This window comes from Magallana gigas, chromosome 10 (assembly GCF_963853765.1).
Source record: "Magallana gigas chromosome 10, xbMagGiga1.1, whole genome shotgun sequence".
NCBI classification, from domain to species: Eukaryota; Metazoa; Mollusca; class Bivalvia; order Ostreida; family Ostreidae; genus Magallana; species Magallana gigas.
This window is the reverse complement of record NC_088862.1, coordinates 5,436,613-5,460,615: the sequence shown is the minus strand read 5'-3', so window position 1 is coordinate 5,460,615 and position 24,003 is coordinate 5,436,613. Positions and strand designations below refer to the sequence as shown.

The following is a 24,003-nucleotide window of genomic DNA, read 5'->3' as shown; positions in this document are numbered from 1 at the left end:
TATATAATGAAAGTTTAGATATATTTTTACAAATTCCAACTAAAACAATTGCAAAAAAATTCTAAAATCGGGAATTAAAGCATATAAAAAAAATCTTCAATTTCTCAGTTTTTCCTATTTGTTGGCCTTGTTGCCATAGCAACGGATCTCAATTTTCGTAATAAAATATATAAAGCATGGACAATGATATGAATGTAAAAATTGAGCAGTTTACCATTTCGTCTCATTAAAAAACAGCAGAAAACTGATTTAAAAAATTCGTAACGGTTTCCATGGTAACATTTTAAATGTATTGGTTTCTCCATCAATTTTATGATATAATTAAATAATTGAAAGTAGGAGAAAGGCTGTTTTGTGTCTTTGATAGTTTACATTAGTGGGCAAAACCTTCTAATATGGCTTCAAAGTAGGTAAGTTTTGCTATTTTTCCATCTATAGCCTCGATTACTATGGCAACGGTTACTCCTAGCAACCAACTTTTAGTGGTTTTTTACGTTTTACACCTAGGTGTGTCCATATTTAAAATATAAGGACAATTGGTGACTATGCGTGGCCAGACCCTTTTATAAATCTTTGATTCTTACATAGAATTGATCTTAAAAAAAATAAAATTAATGTGGGATTTTTTTTACTGATGTGAACTAATAATATAATAGTTTCAGAATATGCTTTTAAAATATGATTTGCCTATCAAACATTTTTATAAACTTTTTAAAGCTCCTATTCTATACATTTAATTTTTTTAGAAAAAAAAAAACACTAAAGTAAGTTTTTCTCTCTTATTAAATGATCGATATATTAGCTTTTCTGTCAATTTATTATAGCATTGAATCATGATTTTTTGAAGTATACACTCTCATAACTGCAGCGTTGTGTGCATACAAGTTGAGTAACGCGCGTTAGCGCGTTATGAAAATTTTTATGCACACACCGCTGCAGTTATGAGAGTGTATACTTCAAAAAATCATGATTTAATGCTTATATTTACATTTTTTAAAACTTCTTGCCTTGTCTGCAAATGTGATTCATACCTTAAAATTCCTATCTTATCCTAAGGGTAAGTTAATATTAATGGAAGAGCCACAGTAACAGCCACAAGCGTGAACCTTGATTTTCGCTTGTGACGTTGCAGTTTACAGCGTTCAACGTTTGTGACGTCATAATAAAACTCGTCAATTTGACCTTTGACTACTTGTTGCATTTAGAGGCGTTTAAACATCACGGAATTTAATGGGAAAACACAGTAGAATGTAAATATATCTTTTTATAAAATCTCCATAATACATAAAAATCAGAAATATTTTATTATTCAAAGCATAAAAAAATAATCGAAATTTCTTCAAAATTTAAGAAAATTAGAGGAAATACGGGCTAAGCAATATCAATATTAATATAAATATTTATTCCAATTTAGTAGGATAAGCTGATAGACATTCTGATATTCTATCATTTCATTGAAGAATAGAATCTTCAAATCTTAAACAAATGTCTACGGAACTACAAAGAGCTAAACTTTTTTTTATCGTTAAGGAAAAAGGTAGTGGCCTTGATCTGACCTTTATGCGAAAACAAAAAAGTCAAATTTGATTGAAATGAGATAATCATTTGGTGATCTGATCCATTTGAATTTGTCAACATTTCATGAATTTATGAATTTATTATTATAAGAAGTATGTTTGATAACAGAAGACTCCTTCCTTAACACAACAGAAAAAATGCACCATTTTCTGAGAAATTCTTCCTCAAAAGTTGACAAAATGAATAATTATCATTTTTTGGTAGCCTGCCAACATTTGCACCCTTGGGTCATCATGGTGTAAATAGAAATATGAAAAAAAATATGCAATACTAAAAGGTTTGAACTTCCTTTTTAAGAACATTGTATTCTTTTCTTTAAATGTTGCTTATAAATTTTATGATAAATTATTGAATTTAACAATTTTTTCCTTGAATTTCCTGTATTTTAGCGGCAATAGAAAGGTTTAGCAAACGTCTTTATTTTGTGTATTGACGAATTTCTACACGTATGTACCCGAATAAACATACGTGTAACTTGCAAAGTATCCGTTATATCAAACGTATAGCTTATCTTTCCCTGTTGGCTGAGTTTTAATACAAGTATCTTTTCCTCCAATACATGCAATAACTCTGTTATTTTATTTCTCTGTGATAAATAAAAATACATATAATATATGTGACAATAATGTATAATAAAATTAACACATGCAGAATTCTTATTTTTCGACTGTGACTGAGTTCTCACTTAGTATTATGTAGATTATGTAGACTTACATTAAAACAGTTACACATACACGTTACAACTGCTAAACGAGAAAAGTAATGTGAGTTGCTACGCAAAGTTCTTACTTGTAATCTTCACGTACAAGTACGCTTACCCGTTGGTCTGCTAAACCTCTCTATTATAACAAGTATGCAATATCGGCTGATAAAATAAATAGAAATATCCTGTGCTAACACAAACATCATATAAAACTATGACAAAATTCTGTTCATTCTTTCGACTTGCTACCACAGCTTTTTTTTTCATATTTGTATGGTTTTCTCGCAGACATGATCTTAACCTCTTTGATCTTCAGTTCGTGACACATTTTCAAACTAGTGAGAGGCCAATAAACAAGGCTAGAACCAATAAACTACGTTTTAAAAGTTAAGAATTACATAATAACCCCTTGTCATTCAGTTGGCAGTGTTTGTTCAATCTTTTTATAATGTGATTTACAATGTTTATTACTCCTCTGCAAACACCAAAAACCAACAAAAGAGTTTTGAAAACTTGGTTTTATAACCGTTATTAATTTATGCACAACCAGTCCTGTCTTGAAGAGCTACTCAAAAAAACAACACAAGCGCCTCAATTCAAAAATTGTATAAACAAAAAAAAGTATGAAGCTTTTTGCACATTTTTGTAAAATATAAAAAATGGTTCAAAACACTTTTTAGTTCTTTCATTAATCCTGGTTTGTTTCATTAACTGTTTTTCATTCGTACTGCATCATTCATTGGGAGCTGATTTAAATCAACTCTCCTATGCAGTTACTCTGACAAACCGAAAGTGAAACAGTGTTTTGACCAAAGCACAAATCATCGCCGCTGACAAGAATTAGTTCTTGAGAATAATTGATAAATTCGAAATAATGTATGCTAAAGCATTGTTTTTCAAGGAAATATATTTATAAATACCTTGAAAAAAGTCAAATTTTAAATGGTACGAACAATTTAGATATTTTTTGTAGTTGTATGTATTCTTACGCCAGAGTTCAATATAGTCTCGTTCAACTCGACGCTCGGTTGTCTCCGTAAATCTCCGACAAGCAGAGAGTCTCTCTTGCTTGTCGAGGATTAACAGCGACAGCCGAGCGTTTGGTTGAACGAGACGAGAGCTCAATATTGCTTGGATCCATAAATTTTTCAGAAATATTTCTATCACTGATACATAGTTTGATTAAATTTATTATATCTTTAAATATTACTCAACATGATTCTTGTGTCGAAAAAGCCCAAAAATTCATATTATCAAAATGAACGTAAGTCAAATACAGATTAGAAACTACCTGTACTTGTCATGCAAAATAACATATCATTGATTTTAAAATAAATAAACATCGATAAAATCAACTCCCGTCAGTTCTTCGGTACTTTAATTTTTAAAATGACAACTCTTTAACATCGTTATCCTCTTATCCCGTTTGGAAGTCTTTGCTTATGTCTTATGCATATAACTATCAACAAAGTGCCATACAAATAGTCTATAAACATATTATAAAGAAGGAATCCTGTCATCGTTGGATACCCACGGGTGTCACGTCTTATCCTTATATATAAGGGTGATCGCGTCTTTTACGTATTCGACGATGGAATCTTGTAGACAAAAAGTTTTGTATTCCACGTCTTCAAACAGATTAAAAGAATGTATTTTATGGAATATTATCTGAAAAAATAACAAACTATTTATTTTTAATGATATAGACCTCAGCTTTAATAATTGTTTCAATAACAAATGTCAGACAAGCATTTAGCAATCATTGCCTGCCACACACCTAATATGGTAACGGGCATTATAGCACCGTGCCCTCTGGGGTAATCCACAGCAAGGCGTTCAAGTATGTGCTAGTCAACTCTTAGGGTATCCCTTAGCGGGTCAGTGTTATTGGCTCCTAGTGGCTTCCTTAGCGAGGCTACTACCTGTTATACCGAAAAGGTAAGCCCATATAACGATTAAGGCACAATGAAATAACCCGTTATAAGATACGGGGTACGAGGTTACTGTTTTACCATACAGATTCCTCACACAAGCCTCCGGTGCATTCCGTAGCAAGCTTGTATGGCTCCTAGGGCAGCCTAAGCGAGCCGGCCGCCATATGCTCATATTCCTCGTTGAAAATCCAAGTTACATGAATGCCTAAATTATCTAAACGTTAGTTTATAGTCAAATTTGCAGCTGACCATCCACTTGTACAGTAAACAATTGAAGATCCCCCATTTCATTCCCCACTGGCCAATCACCGTTACCTAAACGCCTAAATTGACCAAACCTAAGTTTGTAGTCAAATTTGCAGCTGCCCATCTACATGCCCAGTTAAGAATAGAAGATCTCAGAATCCACACAAAACGCTCTAAAGAATTAATAAATAACAACAAAAAATTAAATCATTAACAACTCTTACATCATATCTATTCTAATATACTTAAGCAATGCGCTTGATGTCTATCGCCCTAGATATTGGTTGTTGTCATGCGATACTCCCTTAATGGCATGACACATTGCACCATCAATTCGAAAAATAATGCAATTTGTAAGCGAATATTTTGTGATTTATTGTCAGAAAAATATTTTTCAAGACTGTGCATTGAACTGAGATGTAGTGAGCAGAAGTGTATCGTAATGCACGAATAATGAACTCTCGATGCATGGTCTCACTGCTATGATTTTTTAAAATTCAAAACTAGGCAGTATATATTTCTTTGATGAATACATGTAGATGGTTATAAAATATGGGTTCCTTTTCCTTTTTGAAGGTTTTTTTTAGAATTATACATGAATGGAAACGCAGGGTACAGTTTTGGCCGTGCAAAATGCTATATCCTGTATTGATAATGGGACACGAGTGCATTTCTCTGAAGTATACACTATACTTTGTCCCAAGATATCCTGGATTCACATTTTGCTTAATTACTTAATATTTATAAATACCTCAGGGTTCAAACGATGTTCATTCAAAGTATGAAAAATGTCCAAGATTTTTCAGTCGTAACGCCCCTGTTAGCTTATCAGGTTTCAATACAATGCTAAAAATGTTATGTCTACGGGGATTTTATATAGCAGCAAGCCCGAATGATAACGTTGAAAAAATGTGCAATGTATTCCGAGTGTATTCCGAATGGAGAAAGCATGTATATATTCCCCATTATAAATCTCCGTAAGGAATGTTTTCGTTCCTGTGAATTTTTCCGAGTGAAAGATGATAACGTGTCAATGAAAGTGTCTTGGAAATTATCCCTTCAACTATATTAATTGCACTTCTTTCACATGTGTATTTTTTTTAAAAATCGTCCAAATGTGCTGCATAAATATCTTGGCACAGACCTTAGTTACCCTACCCAAATATGCCATAAAAGGCCAAGGGAAAAAAACTTAAACAAAAATGTTTCGCATTCCGAAAAAACAAACCTAATAATGGGCGCTACAGACTCTAATGAGAAGCTCCTTAAAAAAGGGATCTCTGAGGTCTTTTGTTCTCTTTAATCTTCTCATCCCCTCTAGAGATTTCTTTACGATTAATATAATATATAATAATAATATAATAAATGAATTTGATTGATCGTAGATGCAAGTAAAAGTAACCTAAACGTATAATTGTAAAAGTACATCAGTATGTTAGATAAAGAAAAGCAACAAGATTTTTTTATAGGAATTTGAGTCTGGCAGCATCATGGTTATTTCATGCAGTCCGTTGTTTCTTTTTCTTTTTTTCTTTTTTTTTAGTTTTTTTTTCTCAAGTTTTCTGAAGTTTCTTAAGTTGTTATCCTAAAATGAAACTGTCAAAAAAAGACTACTAGTATGTTAATGACAAAAAAATGAAAATAAGAAGAAGTGAACGTTATTTTTTTTATTTCTAATCTGGTTAATTTAGTTCAATCTTGTCATTGAACACAATAATAACATAACAATTATATATGCCGTTCATAAAAGTTGATTTCTTCATAAGAGTTTGTCTAACATACAATATACATGTCAAGAAATATTAAAGACCAGAAACACAAAAACAATTTGAAAGACAGATCAAGTATCAAGGACAAACTTTGGTATACAGGATTTCAGTTTAATTTTAAAATTCGTGCCATTTAGAATGACATTTTTTGCGACGAATCAAATTTCTTGAAAAAATTGTTTACCATCATTTGTTAAAATGCAAAATAATATTTCCCAAAGTTTCTGAAAAGAGTACTAAAGATTGCATTTTTTATTTATTTTTTTTACACAATAGTGGCCAATTCTTTTTTTAAAAATCATAACTATTGCATTGTTTTTGTCAATATTTTATAAAGAAATTACGTGTATGATATCATGCAGATTAAAAACAAACAAAATACCATGTTTCTTATTTTCAAAAAGAAATCATTTCATTCCAGTCATCTTTATAACAGTTTAATCATCTTTCTAGCGCAACTCGTGAGATTTAAAAGAAACCAAATCAATTCTTTGAAATTATTTACATGTCAATTCATGAAACAATGTAAAATTTGGTTTGATATGTCATTTAATATATAAGACAAAATAAAATTCTTCAATGACAAAATACAATACATGATAATATCATAAGCATGAGATTACTCTTACACAATTAACACTTATAAAACCAGTTGCGTGTTAAGGAAAAAAACAATTAGACGTCGGTTTTGCCGGTTTCTACTCCATCTAAGTTTACAACCCTGCAAAAATAGTTGATGTGATTAATAAACTACAAAACGACGGCATTATGTTGACCTGTAGCTCAATTAAGATAGTCCAAAGTGTTGTTATGCCTTTAAAGTCAAACTGTATATAGATGACATATATGGATAACATAGGTAAAAATCAGGAAAATATAAGTATATGTATTGAAAGGGGTTTTACAATATTACAGCATTATTAGTTTTGTCAATTTGTTCTCAAACGTTAAACTAATTGCAACATAAAATGTTTTTATCCACAAACCGAAACAGGGCAGGGTCAGGGCATTTTTAAAAATGTAAATCAGTATATAAAAGACATAACTATGCATTGTAATTTACTGTTCTTCGGTTAACTTAGGAACACATTTTATTACTTACAAGAAATATGCGATGAATAAAAGTATATTAAACAACGTTAACAGATAATATATAAATGTTTTAATATATATATATTATATTAAAACATTTACATACTCACCAAAATCCTTTTTTACATATATGTTAATTCCATTTTGGAATATATGTTGCATTTCCTTACCTTAAAATGATAACGTAATGGTATACGTTGACAGAAAAAGTTCTGTCTCAAATCTTTCTGTACTGATTTTATAAAACATATTTATTGATATCAAATGATCTACTGATCTACTATTTTTAAAGAATATTATATTTTTAAAGTACATATTTAATGTCCGTCGATTAAAAAGCAAGTATTTCGAAAATTAAAAAAAGTATAAGATAAATAATTATGAGACATTAACGACCTATTTAAATGAACTGTTAATTTGAATCAACATTTTTTAAAAACCAGATCACACAATCTTTATCATAATAATAGTGCATATTGCAAGATTAACTCAGCAAATATTCAGATATATTTGAAGTGTTAAGTCAATGATCAATAAAAGAATAATTTACAGTTGCCAAAATTATTCTTTCAACTCAGACCTGAGCAGATTGGTTGTCTGTGATTGATTCTGTTAATCCTTAACATAATTTCTGTTGCAATTATCTTTAAAACTTAAGCCAAAATGTTTTATTGGAATAAATGTAATGTTAGTCTTAAAGCGGCAACTTCTTAAAAAACTTTGATTTCAAAGCCACTAAGTTTTAAGAATATTCACCAATCTACTCTTATTAGAATAAAAACACAGGAGAAATTTTAAAAACGAACCTGTTATCATTTGCTGGCCTGATGGCATATTTCACTGTCGTTGGCTTTTCCAAATTATTAGAATTGTTCATTTCATTAGGCCAATCATGTGGTGAGTGTAAAGGCCAGACCTTCGAAGATGAACCTAGAAGATCTGGAAACTTGGCTTCTCCTCTGTAAAAGAGTACACTGAAGTTTATGTATCAGGGCTTCTCAAGTAACCCAAGGATCAAGTAAATATTATAAAGATTGAATAAACGACTATCATAAAACTTAAAATTGTCAACTAAATTAATATATCAGAAAATAAAATAAAAAAGATCATGTTATGAAAATTTGCATTTCTTTTATGGAATTCAATTATTTTGCGTCAAGGAGTTCAGCAAAGTTTTACACATGAAGAGTATATAGACAAGCTTAGGTTTTAGAATAGTATCCTTCTCAACCTTTTAACATTTTTCCATTTCTTATTATATTTTCCCAGGGAAATTCAACATCAATCATAATACATAAGCATATTCAATCCCATACCCCCTGTTAAACTCAGTAATTTATTGTCTACGATACTGATTTGAAGAAAATAATCTCTTTTTGCATATTTTTCTGCTTATGAACCCTCTATTAGCTAATAACATTTAATTGCTTTAGTTTTGAGAAAATTATAACGTATAAATGAATAATGCTTACTTAATTTAGGTCAACGCAGTGTGCGTGCCATTTAAACCCAGAGAATATATTAAGGAAAATATTTACTTAATTATGTTGAGAAAATGCTTTCAAATCAAGTTTCCATATAGTCTAATTTGGTCTTATCCTATGTTTAGAATACTTTGATTAAGTCATATCAAATTATAAATTAACACTTTCTTTATTGTATATTAAACAGCAGATCACACTTACATCCCAAAACTATTCTCATATCAGGGCGTAGTGTACAGAGAGTCTTAAAGATAATTTTTACATTTACCTCTGTTTTGATCGCTTTACATAGAAATAGGCGGAGCCAGGTATGAACACGATAAGAAACACAGAAACAGCTGCGGTGATGTACAACGCTAAGTAAGACCTTCTGTCTTCAGGTCCTGTGATATCTGAATGAAAGACAATAAGCATTAATGATTGGCCAGGATTAACCCATCTTCGCTAGCCAAGGGTTTTCGATCCGGGAGCAAAATGGACCGAAAACCCTTGGCTAGCGAAGATGGGATGGACCAACAGTGTAAAAGATACATCGAAGCTTATATATGTTTATACCTGCCAATTCAGAGATCGAGAATATTCTGGCTCTGTAGCTTATAAACGGCACAGAGAGTATCGTTATATATTACGTCACTGCGAGTAGCGTCGTATATGGCGTCAATACCATATATCAATGTCAATATTGTTTTACTAATATTAGTCAAAAAAAGTCAAAACGATATTCAAGTAAAATGAAAATATTTTATACCTTTTGTAATGTTGCATATTCCTTCTGTTTTAATAGTGTCGGGGCAGTGACATTGAGTTTTCTTTTCCAGTTTTGGTTCGTAGTCCATCAAATGTTTGGTCAATTCAGGCTCGCAATATTTTATTATTTCTAATCTGGTTAATTTAGTTCAATCTTGTCATTGAACACAATAATAACATAACAATTATATATGCCGTTCATAAAATTTGATTTCTTCATAAGAGTTTGTCTAACATACAATATACATGTCAAGAAATATTTAAGACCAGAAACACAAAAATAATTTGAAACACAGATCAAGTATCAAGGACAAACTTCGGTATACAGGATTTCAGTTTAATTTTAAAATTCGTGCCATTTAGAATGACATTTTTTGCGACGAATCAAATTTCTTGAAAAAAATGTTTACCATCATTTGCTAAAATGCAAAATAATATTTCCCACAGTTTCTGAAAAGAGTACTAAAGATTGCTTTTTTTATTTTATTTTTACATACAATAGTGGCCGATATTTTCTTTTAAATCATAACTATTACAATGTTTTTGTTAATATTTTATAAAGAAATTACGTGTATGATATCATGCCGATTAAAAACAAACAAAAGACCATGTTTCTTATTTTCAAAAAGAAATCATTTCATTCCAGTCATCTTTAGAACATTTTAATCATCTTTCTAGCGCAACTCGTGAGATTTAGAAAAAACCAAATCAATGCATTGTTATTATTTACATGTCAATTCATGAAACAATGTAAACTTTGGTTTTATATGTCATTTATTATATAAGACAAAATAAAATTCTCCAATGACAAAATACTATACATGATAATATCATAAGAATGAGATTACTCTTACACAATCAACACGTATAAAACCAGTTGCGTGTTAAGGAAAAAAACTCCTAAAATAATTACAAGGAACAAAAAAAGATTGGAAAACCTGCCAGAATTCGGTCGTTTGCGAAAACAAATTATCAAATTACTTGACCTTGTTAAATGTTTCTGCTCCCTGTGTTGCAAAACAAATTCTATCAAGTAAATTAAAATAAAAAACAATTAGCTCTTCAATATATATATATATATATATATATATATATATATATATATATATATATATATATATATATATATATATATATATATATATATATATATATACATATATATATATATATATATATATAGATATAGATATAGATATACAGTGTATATATAGAAAGATAAACATTTCATTATCATGTTACCTAATTTCGATACAGGTGAAATATTGTGACTTATTTGAACAGATCGTTTCTCGTAAGTTGTTGATTTTACATTATGATATATCAATTGGTAAAAACAATCCTGTCAGATCAAATAAATTGTGTAAATCTTTTTCGTGAATTGTCAGTTTTAGAGGTTTCTAGATTGTTATTTGTAGATTTACATGAATGTATTCAGATTAAAGACTGTTTTTGTAATTGTTTGCAGTGTTTACTAGTGCATGAGGAACATCACAAAAAAGTACGGGAAATGGACCACCGTAAGTATTTGAAAAATTTACAGTGTTTTTTTTTAAATTAAAATGTGTTATTGTTTGCAATGTTGACTAGTGTATAAGGAATATTTTAAAAAGTATGAAGAATAAACCACCATGAATTTGAAAAAATCATAATGTTTAAAAAAGTAAAGATGTGTCTAGCGTTTAAATTTGGATTCATTTATGGGATGTAATGCCTTTTTGCCAAATCACATTTAGACTGAAACATTTATATTCTGTCTTCATATCAGGCAACTTACAATTAGACGTCGGTTTTGCCGGTTTCTACTCCATCTAAGTTTACAACCCTGCAAAATAGTTGATGTTATTAATAAACTACAAAACGACTGCATTATGTTGACTTGCAGCTCAGTTAAGATAGTCCAAAGTGTTGTTATGCCTTTTGAAGTCAAACTGTATATAGATGACATATATGGATAACATAGGTAAAAATCAGGAAAAATAAGTATATGTATTGAAAGGGGTTTTACAATATTACAGCATTATTAGTTTTGTCAATTTGTTCTCAAACGTTAAACTAATTGCAACATAAAATGTTTTTATCCACAAACCGAAACAGAACTATTTTTAAGGGTCAGGGCATTTTTAAAAATGTAAATCAGTATATAAAAGACATAACTATGCATTGTGATTTACTGTTCTTTGGTTAACTTAGGAACACATTTATTACTTACAAGAAATATGCGATGAATAAAAGTTTATTGAACAACGTTAACAGATATATCAAAACATTTACATACTCACCAAAATCCTTTTTTACTTATATGTTAATTCCATATCGGAATATATGTTGCATTTCCTTACCTTAAAATGATAACGTAATGGTATACGTTGACAGAAAAAGTTCTGTCTCAAATCTTTCTGTACTGATTTTTTAAAACATATTTATTGATATCAAATGATCTACTGATCTACTATTTTTAAAGAATATGATATTTTTAAAGTACATATTTAATGTCCGTCGATTAAAAAGCAATTATTTCGAAAATAAAAAAAAGTATAAGATAAATAATTATGAGACATTAACTACCTATTTAAATGAACTCTTAATTTGAATCAACATTTTTTAAAAACCAAATAACACAATCTTTATCATAATAATAGTGCATATTGCAAGATTATCTCAGCCAATATTCAGATATATTTGAAGTGTTAAGTCAATGATCAATAAAAGAATAATTTACAGTTGCCTAAATTATTCTTTCAACTCAGACCTGAGCAGATTGGTTGTCTGTGATTGATTTTGTTAAACCTTAACATTATTTCTGTTGCAATTATCTTTAAAACTTAAGCCAGATAAATGTAATATTAGTCTTAAAGCTGCAACTTCTTAAAAAACTTTGATTTCAAAGCCAGTAAGTTTTAAGAATATTCACCAATCTACTCTTATTAGAATACAAACAAAGGAGAAATTTTAAAAACGAACCTGTTATCATTTGCTGGCCTGATGGCATCTTTCACTGTCGTTTCCAAATTATTAGAATTGTTTATTTCATTAGGCCATTCATGTGGTGAGTGTAAAGGCCAGACCTTCGAAGATGAACCTAGAAGATCTGGAAACTTGGCTTCTCCTCTGTAAAAGAGTACACTGAAGTTCATGTATCAGGGCTTCTCAAGTAACTCAAGGATCAAGTAAATATTATAAAGATTGAATAAACGACTATCATAAAACTTAAAATTGTCAACTAAATTAATATATCAGAAAATAAAATAAAAAAGATCGTGTTATGAAAATTTGCATTTTTTTAATGGAATTAAATTATATTTGCTTCAAGGAGTTCAGCAAAGTTTTACACATGAAGAGTATATAGACAAGCTTAGGTGTTAGAAAAATATCCTTCTCAACCTTGTAACATTTTTCCATTTCTTATTATATTTTCCCAAGGAAATTCAACATCAATCATAATACATAAGCATATTCAATCCCATACCCCCTGTTAAACTCAGTAATTTATTGTCTACGATACTGATTTGAAGAAAATTATCTCTTTTTGCATATTTTTTCTGCTTATGAACCCTCTATTAACTAATAACATTTAATTGCTTTAGTTTTGAGAAAATTATAACGTATAAATGAATAATACTTACTTAATTTAGGCCAACGCAGTGTGCGTGCCATTTAAACACAGAGAATATATTAAGGAAAATATTTACTTAATTGTGTTGAGAAAATCTTTCAAATCAAGTTCCATATAGTCTAATTTTGTCTTATCCTATGTTCAGAATACTTTTATTAAATCATATCAAATTATGAATTAACAGTTTCTATATTGTATATTAAACAGCAGATCACTCTTACCTCCCAAAACTATTCTCATATCAGGGCGTAGTGTAGAGAGAGTCTTAAAGATAATGTTTACATTTACCTTTGTTTTGATCGCTTTACAAAGAAATAGGCGGAGCCAGGTATCAGCACGATAAGAAACACAGAAACAGCTGCGGCGATGTACAACGCTAAGTAAGATCTTTTGTCTTCAGATCCTGTGATATCTGAATGAAAGGCAATAAGCATTAATGATTGGCCAGTGTAAAGGATACATCAAAGCTTATGTATGTTTATACCTGCCAATTCAGAGGATATGGACAACGTATATCTGGCTCTGTAGCTTACAAACGGCAAAGAAAGTATGATTGTATATTACGTCACAAAGAGTATTGTTATGTATTACGTCACAGGGAGAACCGTCGTATATGGCATCAATACCAAGTATCAATTTCAATTTTGTTTTGCAAATATTTGTCAAAAAATGTCAAAACGATATTCAAGTAGAATTAAAGTATTTCACACCTTTTGTAATGTTGCATATTCCCTCTGTTTTAATACTGTCGGGGCAGTGGCATTGGGTTTTCTTTTCCAGTTTTGGTTCGTAGTCCATCAAATGTTTGGTCAATTCAGGCTCGCAATATTTTTGCCTGCAGTACCTTTCATCGCAAAGACTATCACAGCTGTACAATGCCTCTCCATTATAACTCGAATTGAACAACAAAGTGTCGTTATCAAGTGACACAATCTTAGATATCATGGACATCTTCATAGTACGCTTAAAGTCCTCACCACTGACTATGGTCTCTAGATGAGTATTGGACGAATTATAAGTCTCAACACCTCTTATCGTAAAAGAAATTGTCTTCAGATAAATTAGGGATTTTGAAAAATTGAAATGTATTGTGATGCTTGATAATGAACAGTTAGAAACTATCAACGTGTCTGACGTATTCACGATACACTCCGAGTAAAGGTAAACTGATTGAGAATTCCCCCGAGAATATCCAAACGGAAGCAACTCAATTCTGATAGGTTCCTCACTATTTGTCAGTTTGCATAACAGAACATATGAGAACAACAACCGTGTGTTCCAGTACTCTGGAGCAAACGTTGTAATGGTAGCATTTCCAACGGGCTTCGAAAGAGCTGTTCCATTTTGTTCCTGAATGCAAAGATTCTGCAATATGAATACAATGTTTGAGTCATAAAACGAAAGACACAAAGAAATGTTGTAATCTACAGTACATATTGTTTTTAGTGATGATAGTATCATAACCGCCTCACATGCTGACGAATTTAGACTTCTTTGGCACAATGAAGATACACAACTGCAGATGTTCTCAAGGTCTTTCTTCATAAAACACTCGTGTTTCTGTGATACAAATGTGATGTTATTTGGAACGAGAACGGATAGTGGAACATCACATCTTGTTCCAGTAAAACCCGTGGAACATCGACAATACGGCACTGAATCTTGTTCCATGCACTCTCCGTCTTTACAAAAACGGTTAGAGCAGATACTTGTATTGGTTTTAATAGTCTCATTCAAACTACTTCTTATGGAGACGTCGCAATTCCTACCTGTGTAGTTCTCATGACAAGAGCAGACGTAACCGTTAACGAAATCAACGCAGTCTCCATGGATACAAGGACTAAAATCGCACTCGTTGACATTTCGAGAACAGTTATCTCCCATGAACCCAGGAAAACATCGACACACTATGCTGGTTCCATCCAACACGCATAACCCAAATACGCAATGATTGCAAGAACACTCGTATTGGTTTACACCATCAATGCACTCTTGCCCTTGTAAACATGGGCTAGATTCACACTCATTAATGTTGTTCTCACACTGAACACCTGTATACCCCGGATAACACGCGCATCTCCACGCGTTTATGCTTCTCTCTTGTGAAATGGTATTAATTTGATCATTTAACGTATGATCCGTTATAAGTTTAGTTTTATTTATTGATGTTGTACTTTGTTTTGCCTTGCTCAGATATGATGACGGCACAAATGGACTCTGTGCCGTTGTGGTATCTACTGACGTCATAATATCACAGCGACCAAAAAGACAGGGGTTAGTTAGACACGGATTTGTGCTTTTCTCGCAATGGGTTCCTCCGAAATGGATGTCACACACACAAGATGGTCTTTCGTCTATCGACATAACACAGGAGCCGCCATTGTAGCAAGTAAAATTCGAACACTCTGAACAGGCTAATCCGGAAAAATCAGATTTGCATATGCAGAACCGCTTCCCATTGGTGGTGAGGCACGTTCCACCATTAAAACAAGAGTAGTGAATGCAGTCAGAAGGTTGAACTGCAAAACAGAAAAAAGATAGTTTATATGTACATGCGTAACAACGTTATTCCTTATCGGAAATAAGAGCACACTATAAAAGGGTATATGAATATATTAAGATTTGTTCGTTACAATATATTCGGATGAAATGTACTTCTTTAAGGATAACATTACATTGTCACTTTTCAAAGGTTAAAAGAAATCAGGAAAGTAGATATATTATAGTTGATGAAAAGAATCGATATTAAAGTAATCGCAACCTTCACTAAAAAATGAGATGCCAAATACCCGCGGTATATAAAGTTATGCAAAGATACATTGTAAATTCTCAAAACAAGAAGCGATTTATTCTTTACCAGTAGAGTTAAAACGGTTTTAATGGGTTTCTAATTCGAAATTAACGAAAGCATACCGTAGTAATATCTCCCCCTGTATGAGAATGAAACACCACTCATGACGAACTTCAGATAAAGTCTTCTTCCAACGGAACGAACGAAATACGATGATTTGTTATTACAAATGACGTCATAATACGTCACATTGTCGTAATGAGTGTAAGATATGAAGATCCCGTGAACAGGTTTTGTCGCTGGTACACAATTAACAGGAAAGTTAAAGGAAACATCAAAGACAATTTCCACTTGCTGGCCCAGCGGTGCGACTATTTCGTAGTTGCAGGTCTGGTTAACCGTTGTTGGTTTCGAACCATTCTGGTGAAGGTTAGTAATGATATTGTTGTCATGATCATAGAATTCCGCGCATTTGTGAACTAAGAAAATACAATATCTAAATTTAATAAAAAAGAAAATCCCAATTAAATTTTATAGTTTTTTATTGGAAAATACCAAATAAGATTAAATTGAACATGAATTTGCAATATAATTAAAATATTATTCTGATTCATTTTAGAATTTAAAGAATATAACTTAATTGAAAACCGATAAACTTACTGTTTTCCGCCATGCATATCAAGACCACTATAAAAGGTAACAAAACACAGAGAATCATGATGCAGACCAACGACTGACATGCTGCATACGTTATTCCTTCTACCGTGGCGGCAGACAAACAGGTGCGCGACTTCATGTGTGATATCTATAATCGGCTTAGATATTTACTTCCACGTTAAATTCCTTTGAAGATAATATCCTTCCATACACATGTATCAATAATTCACACAGATAAAATGTTTAAGGAGTTTTTTGCTATTTCCCCTGAAGTATATTAATAAATAACTATCTTTAAATTAATGTAAGTTCATTGAATTTAAGCATATTTCCTCACATTCACGGGCGACAACTCAGTATAACACATTAAACCAGCCGAGTTTAATGACTTCCATAGATTTAAGTCTAATTTAGATCATATAGTACTTACTAGGCAGGATTTTTTAAGCTTTAATATATATTTCATACAAATGATAGATAAACAATAGATGTAACTTTGTTAAAAGCAACAAAGAATGACGATATCATATACTATCAAAATCTCAACTCTCTCTCTCTCTCTCTCTCTCTCTCTCTCTCTCTCTCTCTCTCATTGTATGTTGATTATACTTATGTCCGCTCGACCAGATAGTTTCGAGGAACTTCTATCAGTACTTATGTCCCCTCTGTCTAAGCGATTAATCCGATAGCTTCTTCTTTTCTTTTCAGGTAAATAGTCGCAGAATTTTTTGCAGCACAGACGTATATCTTTCATCAGATACTTCCGGAAATTTTGAAGCCGCAATGAATACACGAAAACGTTCACACAGGAATTGGTGAACACAAAAATCCGACAGGTGGCGCTACAAATAAAACAATAATGATACATGTTAAGCATTGCGCTTCAAATTTTGATATTGTAGAAATAAGATTATTGTCTAAACGGTGTAATTTTAATGATTTCTCCTATGCAATTATAAACAATATATTTTATCATGATTAATGACAACATAAATTAGCACAAAATTTGCGAGAGGAGAAAATAAAATTTTTTGGTAGGATAGCTAGCTTAAGACACAGTTACAATTGTTAGGTCACCTGAGTCACTCAGGTGACCTATTGCAATTGGTCTTCGTCCGTCGTCGTGCGTCTGTGCGTCGTGCGTTAACAATTTTACATTTTTAACTTCTTCTTGAAAACTACCAGGCCAATCGTTACCATTTTTGGTCTGAAGCATCTCTATGGTAAGAAGAATCTAAATTGTGAAATTCATGGCTCTACCACCCTTGGGGTGCCACGGGCGGGGCCAAATATGCAAAAAAAAGCCAAATTTTCAAAAATCTTCTTCTCTACTCCCAGGCATGTGAGGAAAAACCGGTTGCATGGTTATGATGTCCATGAAGCCCTCTACCAAAATTGTGAAATTTATGGCCCCAGGGTCAGGGGTTCTGGCTCTAGGGTGGGGCCAATATGGCCATATAGTAAAAATGTATTAAATCTTAGAAAATCTTCTTCTTTACTACCATATATATTTTTTAAAAACTAAATGCATGATTATGATGTCTATGAGGCCCTCAGCCTAAATTGTGAAATTTATGACTCCTGGGTCAGGGGTTCAGGATCTAGGGTGGGGCCAATATGGCCAAATAGTAAAAATGTATCAAATCTGAGAAAATCTTCTTCTCTACTCCCATATATATTTGTTAAAAACTAAATGCATGATTATGATGTCCATGAGGCCCTCTATCAAAATTGTGAAATTCATGACCCCTGGGTCAGGGGTTCAGACTCTAGAGTGGGGCCAATATGGCCAAATAGTAAAAAATGTATTAAATCTTAGAAAATCTTCTTCTCTACTCCCATATATATTTGTTAAAAACTAAATGCATGATTATGATGTCTATGAGGCCCTCTACCTGAATTGTGAAATTTATGACCCCTGGGTCAGGGGTTCAGGATCTAGGGTGGGGCCAATATGGCCAAATAGTAAAAATGTATTAAATCTGAGAAAATCTTCTTCTCTACTCCCATATATATTTGTTAAAAACTAAATGCATGATTATGATGTCCATGAGGCCCTCTACTAAAATTGTGAAATTCATGACCCCTTTGTTAGGTGTTCAGGCTCTAGGGTGGGGCCAATATGGCCACATAGTAAAACTGTTTTTTAAAAATCTTAAAAAATCTTCTCTACTGCCACACATGTGGGCAAAAAACTGAATACATGGTTATGATATCCACAATCTCCTTTACCTAAATTGTGAAATTCATGGCCCCTTGGTCAGGGGTTCAGGACATGAAAGGGGGTGGGGGGCGCAATATGGCAATATAGTGTTAATGCATTATATATAATGTTTAAAAAATTTCTTCTCTATTCTCACACATCTCTATTAAAAAAACTGACTAATAATTATGTTTACCAGGAAGTCCTTTACTGAAATTTTAATTTTCATGTCCCCTCAAGGATGGGTTTTGACTCTAGGACAGGGTCAAAATGGTTGTATAGATGTTAATGCATATAACGTTAAAAAATTATCTTCTTAAATCCCACACATCTGAAAGGAAAACTGAATTCATGATTTTGTAGACCAGATCTTAGTTTTTCACCAAAATTATAGGTTTCACAGTTCTTTTTGAAATGTGGTCGTCATTACAAATTTATAATTTTTCTACTCCAGTATGAAACCTAATTAATTAGATCATACATGAAGCTCCGTGACAAGTTTGTGTATGGGATGTATGCTACTCAGGTGACCGTTAAGGCCAATTGGCCTCTTGTTATTTTATAGCGACGATAATGGCCGGAAATAAGTCCATGTAATAAATTTTTTTTCAAAAAAGGTTGGTTTACACTCACCCAAAGTAAGGGCTGGGTTTAGTCTCTGTCAGCATAACGTATAGAAAGTATATAAGAACTGGACACCAGGCACAGAAATAAAACAACAGCAGGAGACTGATCAGCGCTGTGGACTTGTTTTCTTTGATTTTCTTCGGTACTTTTCGGGAATTAGCGTTGTCATTGGAAGTAGCTTCCACGGCAATTAGCTGTACTGCAATACTTCTAGACTTAAAAATTTTAAAATGTACTTATGATATGTTTTGATCAGTTGATGTGATAAAAGATATTAATATCTATTAGGTTAATATAGTATACACCGAATGCAAATTAAAGAGGTGCAAATCATATAACAATAATTTAGAAAATGAGTCTGTTAACATAATTTACACTTTAATTAGTTGTTATAGTAGATCAATGGAATCATAAGTATATCTAATTTAAGCCCTCCGTATTGAATGACGTTGCTCTTTCTAGCATTATAAACATTGTCTGAACTCTTCCTTTGTTTGTTGAGAAATCTTTGATAATGCATTGGAGTACGTTACTTTTCTTACCCATAGTCACTGACTAAACTAACTGGTCATTAATTTATGAAGGCTCGATAGTCGTGACTATATTTTAAGACCGTACTGATCTCCTTTTGACGAAGAGCTTAATTTAAAAGTATGTAAAATACCCAACTTTAAAAGTAAATTACATATTCATACTTTTTTTACTGACCATCAAGCCACCTTAACCAGTACATGCATATGTCGTTAATAAAATGCAAAATAATGCTTTGAATGATTTACGGTTAAAACCTGTGCGGTTTGAACTTTTGATATCGAATCTTTTCTCAACAATAAAACAAATCATATTTTCTTTGATAATCTTAAAAATTCGAAATATGACCATGTGTGCTGAAAGGTTAATTCTGAATTAATTTTTCACACAATAACTTTCGAAAATGTTTTTATCTGGTAAGGACTTACCACTAACAACCCATTGTGGGCTTTTTGGGTTAGTTACATGTACACTATCTGTCGTCGGGTGGCGTTGCGGCTCCAAAATAATAACGTTCAATAGGTTTACGTAGCTTTTATTTAGGTGATAATTTACAGATAAATTTCCAATTCTTCAACAGACTTGAGATTAAGGTACAAAAAGAGATCCAGAATAGTTAGACTCTGGTCAGAAATACTTATACATTACATGTAGGATGAAATGAGGGAGCTGGTAGAAAACGTCCGCTCTCTCCAATTGCTACGCCCAGACTGAATTCTTAAATGCATGGGATTAGAACCCGCCTAGTAAAACCGGCTGAGTGAGCTTTAAACTATGGAAAGCAACTCTAACAATAAATTAGTAACATTATAAACGTAGCACATAATGTATGGAAAGTAATTATGGACATAAATTGTGACACTATCACATACAATAAGTATAGAATGAAAAATGCTTATTCTTCAGATAACGTTTATAATTACATGTATACATTTGTTCTTTAAGAGAAGTAATTGCCAATAAGGAGGCTGGATGGTCAACGAATAGCCATCGTTTTATCTTAGATTTTAAGAAACGATTTGTTTTCCTATTATTTAGTAAAGAAAAATTCATATAATTTTCCTTTTAATGTTTTAATATATAGCTCTTCTTCTTACGGAGATTACGACCATCGAGCCATCTTAAGCGTAGCCGAATCCATACCATATTGACGGCCCGTATACAGAGAACAGCCATCACATTAATGCGCATTAGGTCACCTGATAATTTACCTGTGTCCTGACTACCTTTACGATTCGTATATAGAGAAATATCATCACCCCCAGGGGAGTCAGTCCCGTCGCTAGATTCATTAGCAGAGTCTGGAGAACGTTGAACATATCCTCGTATCGACAAATCTTGAAGTCGGATCCTAAAAACAATGAACTCATGCAATATACTGCGTATTTTTATTCCTGGGTATTAATTTCCATCCCAGTTTTTGTGAGGACACGTAAATTAATGACATTACCTGTCATTTCTATTTTGACAATTTTATTTAAATCACAATGTGCATGTCGATAAGCCGTTTAAAGGGAATTTATAATCAAATGATAGGAAAACCACAGTTGTTACATGTATTATAAAGTGTTTGTTGGAAATAAATAAAATCATATTAATTGTCAATAGCAATTGTTGGTTCGTGCGAAATAGACAACCATTGTCCACATTTTTATTTCGTTTCACTGACGATAAAATTGCTAATTTCATTTTTTCATTTCTTACTTGGCGGATAGATCACGTGAACACTAATGGAGTACAATTCGCTGAAAATCCAAACCGAGGCTATGGCGATAAGTGTAGATTTCGCGGTCACATGCTGCTCGTAACGTAATGGATACACAATGGCGATGAAGCGGTCCACTGTGACCACCATCAAGTTGATGGGCGAGCAGAAGACAACCGTCAGGACTTGAGATATAAAAAACGTGCACACCGTGTAGTCAGCTAAAAAAGAGAGGAAAGACGTGCACACCGTGTAGTCAGCTGCAAAAAAAGTGTAAATGATGTGCATATCGTGTAGTCAGCTACAAAAATGTGGAAAAGATGTGCATATCGTGTAATCAGCTACAAAAAAGTGTAAAAGATGTGCATATCGTGTAGTCAGCTACAAAAAAGTGGAAAAGACGTGCACATCGTGTAGTCAGTTACAATAAAGAGAGTGAACTACCTTAACTTTGATATTTAGGAAACGGCTTTTAATTAATACAACTGGTTGATATATTTCGATTAAAATATTATATGCGGAATTCAGCCTAATGTTGATTGCAATGGTGGAATATAATTAAAATTTTTGAGCTGAAATAATTGCATTTGAAATATATTTCGATAAAAAAAATATTGTTTCCGAACAAATTTCTGTGACATGCAGTTACACTATTTTTTTATATGCACTTCATAAGAATGATAGCTACAATTTTAAAGGACTCTTATATTTAAAAAAAACAAGCAAGATAAAAAAAATTCATATTAACAATTTAAAAGATGGTGCACATAATGAATATTAACCAAAGCGGTCTGTTTTCATCAGGATTGATAGCATATAATGTGATTTGTAGTTTTATTACATAAATACACATTTTTTACTCATTTTTTAAGTTTGAATGTTCGACAAAGTCCACTTAAATCAATTTTTGGTAGGAGAGATAGTGATGTGGTACATACAGGAAAATCTTCAGAAACAAGTCACTGAAGCGTTGAAGCTATAACGGTTTTATCAAAAATGATACGACCCGAGGTATTTGATAAACCATCACACGTATAATAAAGCAAAGGGTTATCACACGGGTAGTATACACCAAAAGTATGAGATAAAAGATGCAGAATTTTTAGACTAAAAATTAGACTAGAGGGGAACAACTCTCTTTAAATGCAAAAAACTATTTCAAAGAAAATAAGACTCGTAAAAGTTATATATGACATAGATACACATTCCACAGCAGTATCTTATTCAAATTTTTCACTGGCACAATGAATGCAGGAATGATAGAAGTTTGACCTATCATGATTGAACAAAAAATATCAAGGTGGTATGGGACATTTCCATATTGTGACATACTATTTAAGGAAATAAAAAATCAAATCAAATGTAATTTTAAAAATATTTTTTTTCCAAAATTGTCAGCTAACAGAGTACTGCAGTAGCGCAGTGGATTAGAAGGTTCAATACTAATCTGCAAGTCATGAGTTCGAATCCAGCTGGAATAGTTAAAATCCCGCTAGAAATTTTAAAATATTAACCTTTCCGAAAAATTTTAAAACGTATTTTTGTGGTAAGTTTAAAATTCTAAACCGGTGAAAGTATTTTGATTATAATTTATTCTTTAATCCACATTAATTTCGACAGATATCCTTTACAAGCTTAGTTTTTTTTAACTTCCCCTGTGTATTCAAGATTATTTAGATGTTAAAACCACAAACCAAAGGCTTCTACAACTGAAGGGACTATGGTCATCTGTGCGAAGTTATAGACGGGATAAAGGACTCCATATAAAAGGTCGGCGGCCGCCTGATTCACCAATAGATAGTTACTGTTGATATGTAAATCCCGATGACGTAATATTGTCGTCATCACAAGGATATTTCCCGGAATATTCACACAGGTTAGAAGTCCCATTATTCCAAAGTAGTAAATGTAAAATCCTACATCCTCTACTTCATATCCAAGACTTGTGGCGTTTGAAGTCATTTTATCTCCTCCCGAGGACACACTGCAAAAACTGGATAATTCTAACGTTTGTTTAATATTCCTCAAGATCTGTTTTGCCAAATGAAAAAAATATTATGTGTAAATAATGGATTCTACCACAATAGTCGTCAAATATAGTGCTTAGTAAGCAAATGGACCCTCAATCGGCAGTTTAGTTAAATCGCATTCTCGTTGTCCAGAGATTTGACATTGTCTGTAGGTAATAGGTTAAGTGAATGGATGTATTAACGTCATCATATAATAATGATCCAATACCATTACCTAGATTACGATATCTTAAAGTTGATGTTGCTAGAACAATTCCAATTATTGATTTGTTAATTCAATATCCTTAGAG

At 32.1% G+C, this 24,003-nt stretch overlaps 3 protein-coding genes across 4 annotated transcripts; all 3 read right to left on the bottom strand.

The window, feature by feature from the left end:
- Positions 1-6,201: 6,201 nt before the first annotated feature.
- Positions 6,202-9,670, bottom strand: LOC117684098 (uncharacterized). Its single transcript, XM_066073764.1, has 4 exons — positions 9,555-9,670; positions 9,075-9,198; positions 8,129-8,281; positions 6,202-6,951 (listed from the first exon to the last, which is right to left on the bottom strand). The coding sequence occupies exons 1-4, from the start codon at positions 9,640-9,642 to the stop codon at positions 6,906-6,908; spliced, it is 411 nt and encodes a 136-aa protein (XP_065929836.1). The 5' UTR covers positions 9,643-9,670; the 3' UTR covers positions 6,202-6,905.
- A 738-nt stretch (positions 9,671-10,408) lies between these two features.
- LOC105342417 (uncharacterized) lies at positions 10,409-14,042 on the bottom strand. Of its 2 annotated transcripts, XM_066073763.1 has the most exons (5): positions 13,880-14,042; positions 13,458-13,581; positions 12,518-12,664; positions 11,331-11,378; positions 10,409-10,579 (listed from the first exon to the last, which is right to left on the bottom strand). In XM_066073763.1, the coding sequence occupies exons 1-4, from the start codon at positions 13,965-13,967 to the stop codon at positions 11,333-11,335; spliced, it is 405 nt and encodes a 134-aa protein (XP_065929835.1). In that variant the 5' UTR covers positions 13,968-14,042; the 3' UTR covers positions 10,409-10,579; positions 11,331-11,332. The 2 variants fall into 2 exon arrangements, with proteins under 2 accessions (XP_065929835.1, XP_065929834.1); XM_066073762.1 differs by lacking the exon at positions 10,409-10,579 and having other exon boundaries at positions 10,784-11,378.
- Positions 14,043-15,548: 1,506 nt separating this feature from the next.
- Positions 15,549-23,890, bottom strand: LOC105342440 (adenosine receptor A1-like). The gene is made up of 7 exons (XM_011449385.4): positions 23,378-23,890; positions 21,683-21,904; positions 21,190-21,329; positions 19,454-19,662; positions 16,621-17,459; positions 16,083-16,439; positions 15,549-15,688 (listed from the first exon to the last, which is right to left on the bottom strand). The coding sequence occupies exons 1-5, from the start codon at positions 23,643-23,645 to the stop codon at positions 17,207-17,209; spliced, it is 1,092 nt and encodes a 363-aa protein (XP_011447687.3). The 5' UTR covers positions 23,646-23,890; the 3' UTR covers positions 15,549-15,688; positions 16,083-16,439; positions 16,621-17,206.
- Between the last annotated feature and the right edge of the window lie 113 nt (positions 23,891-24,003).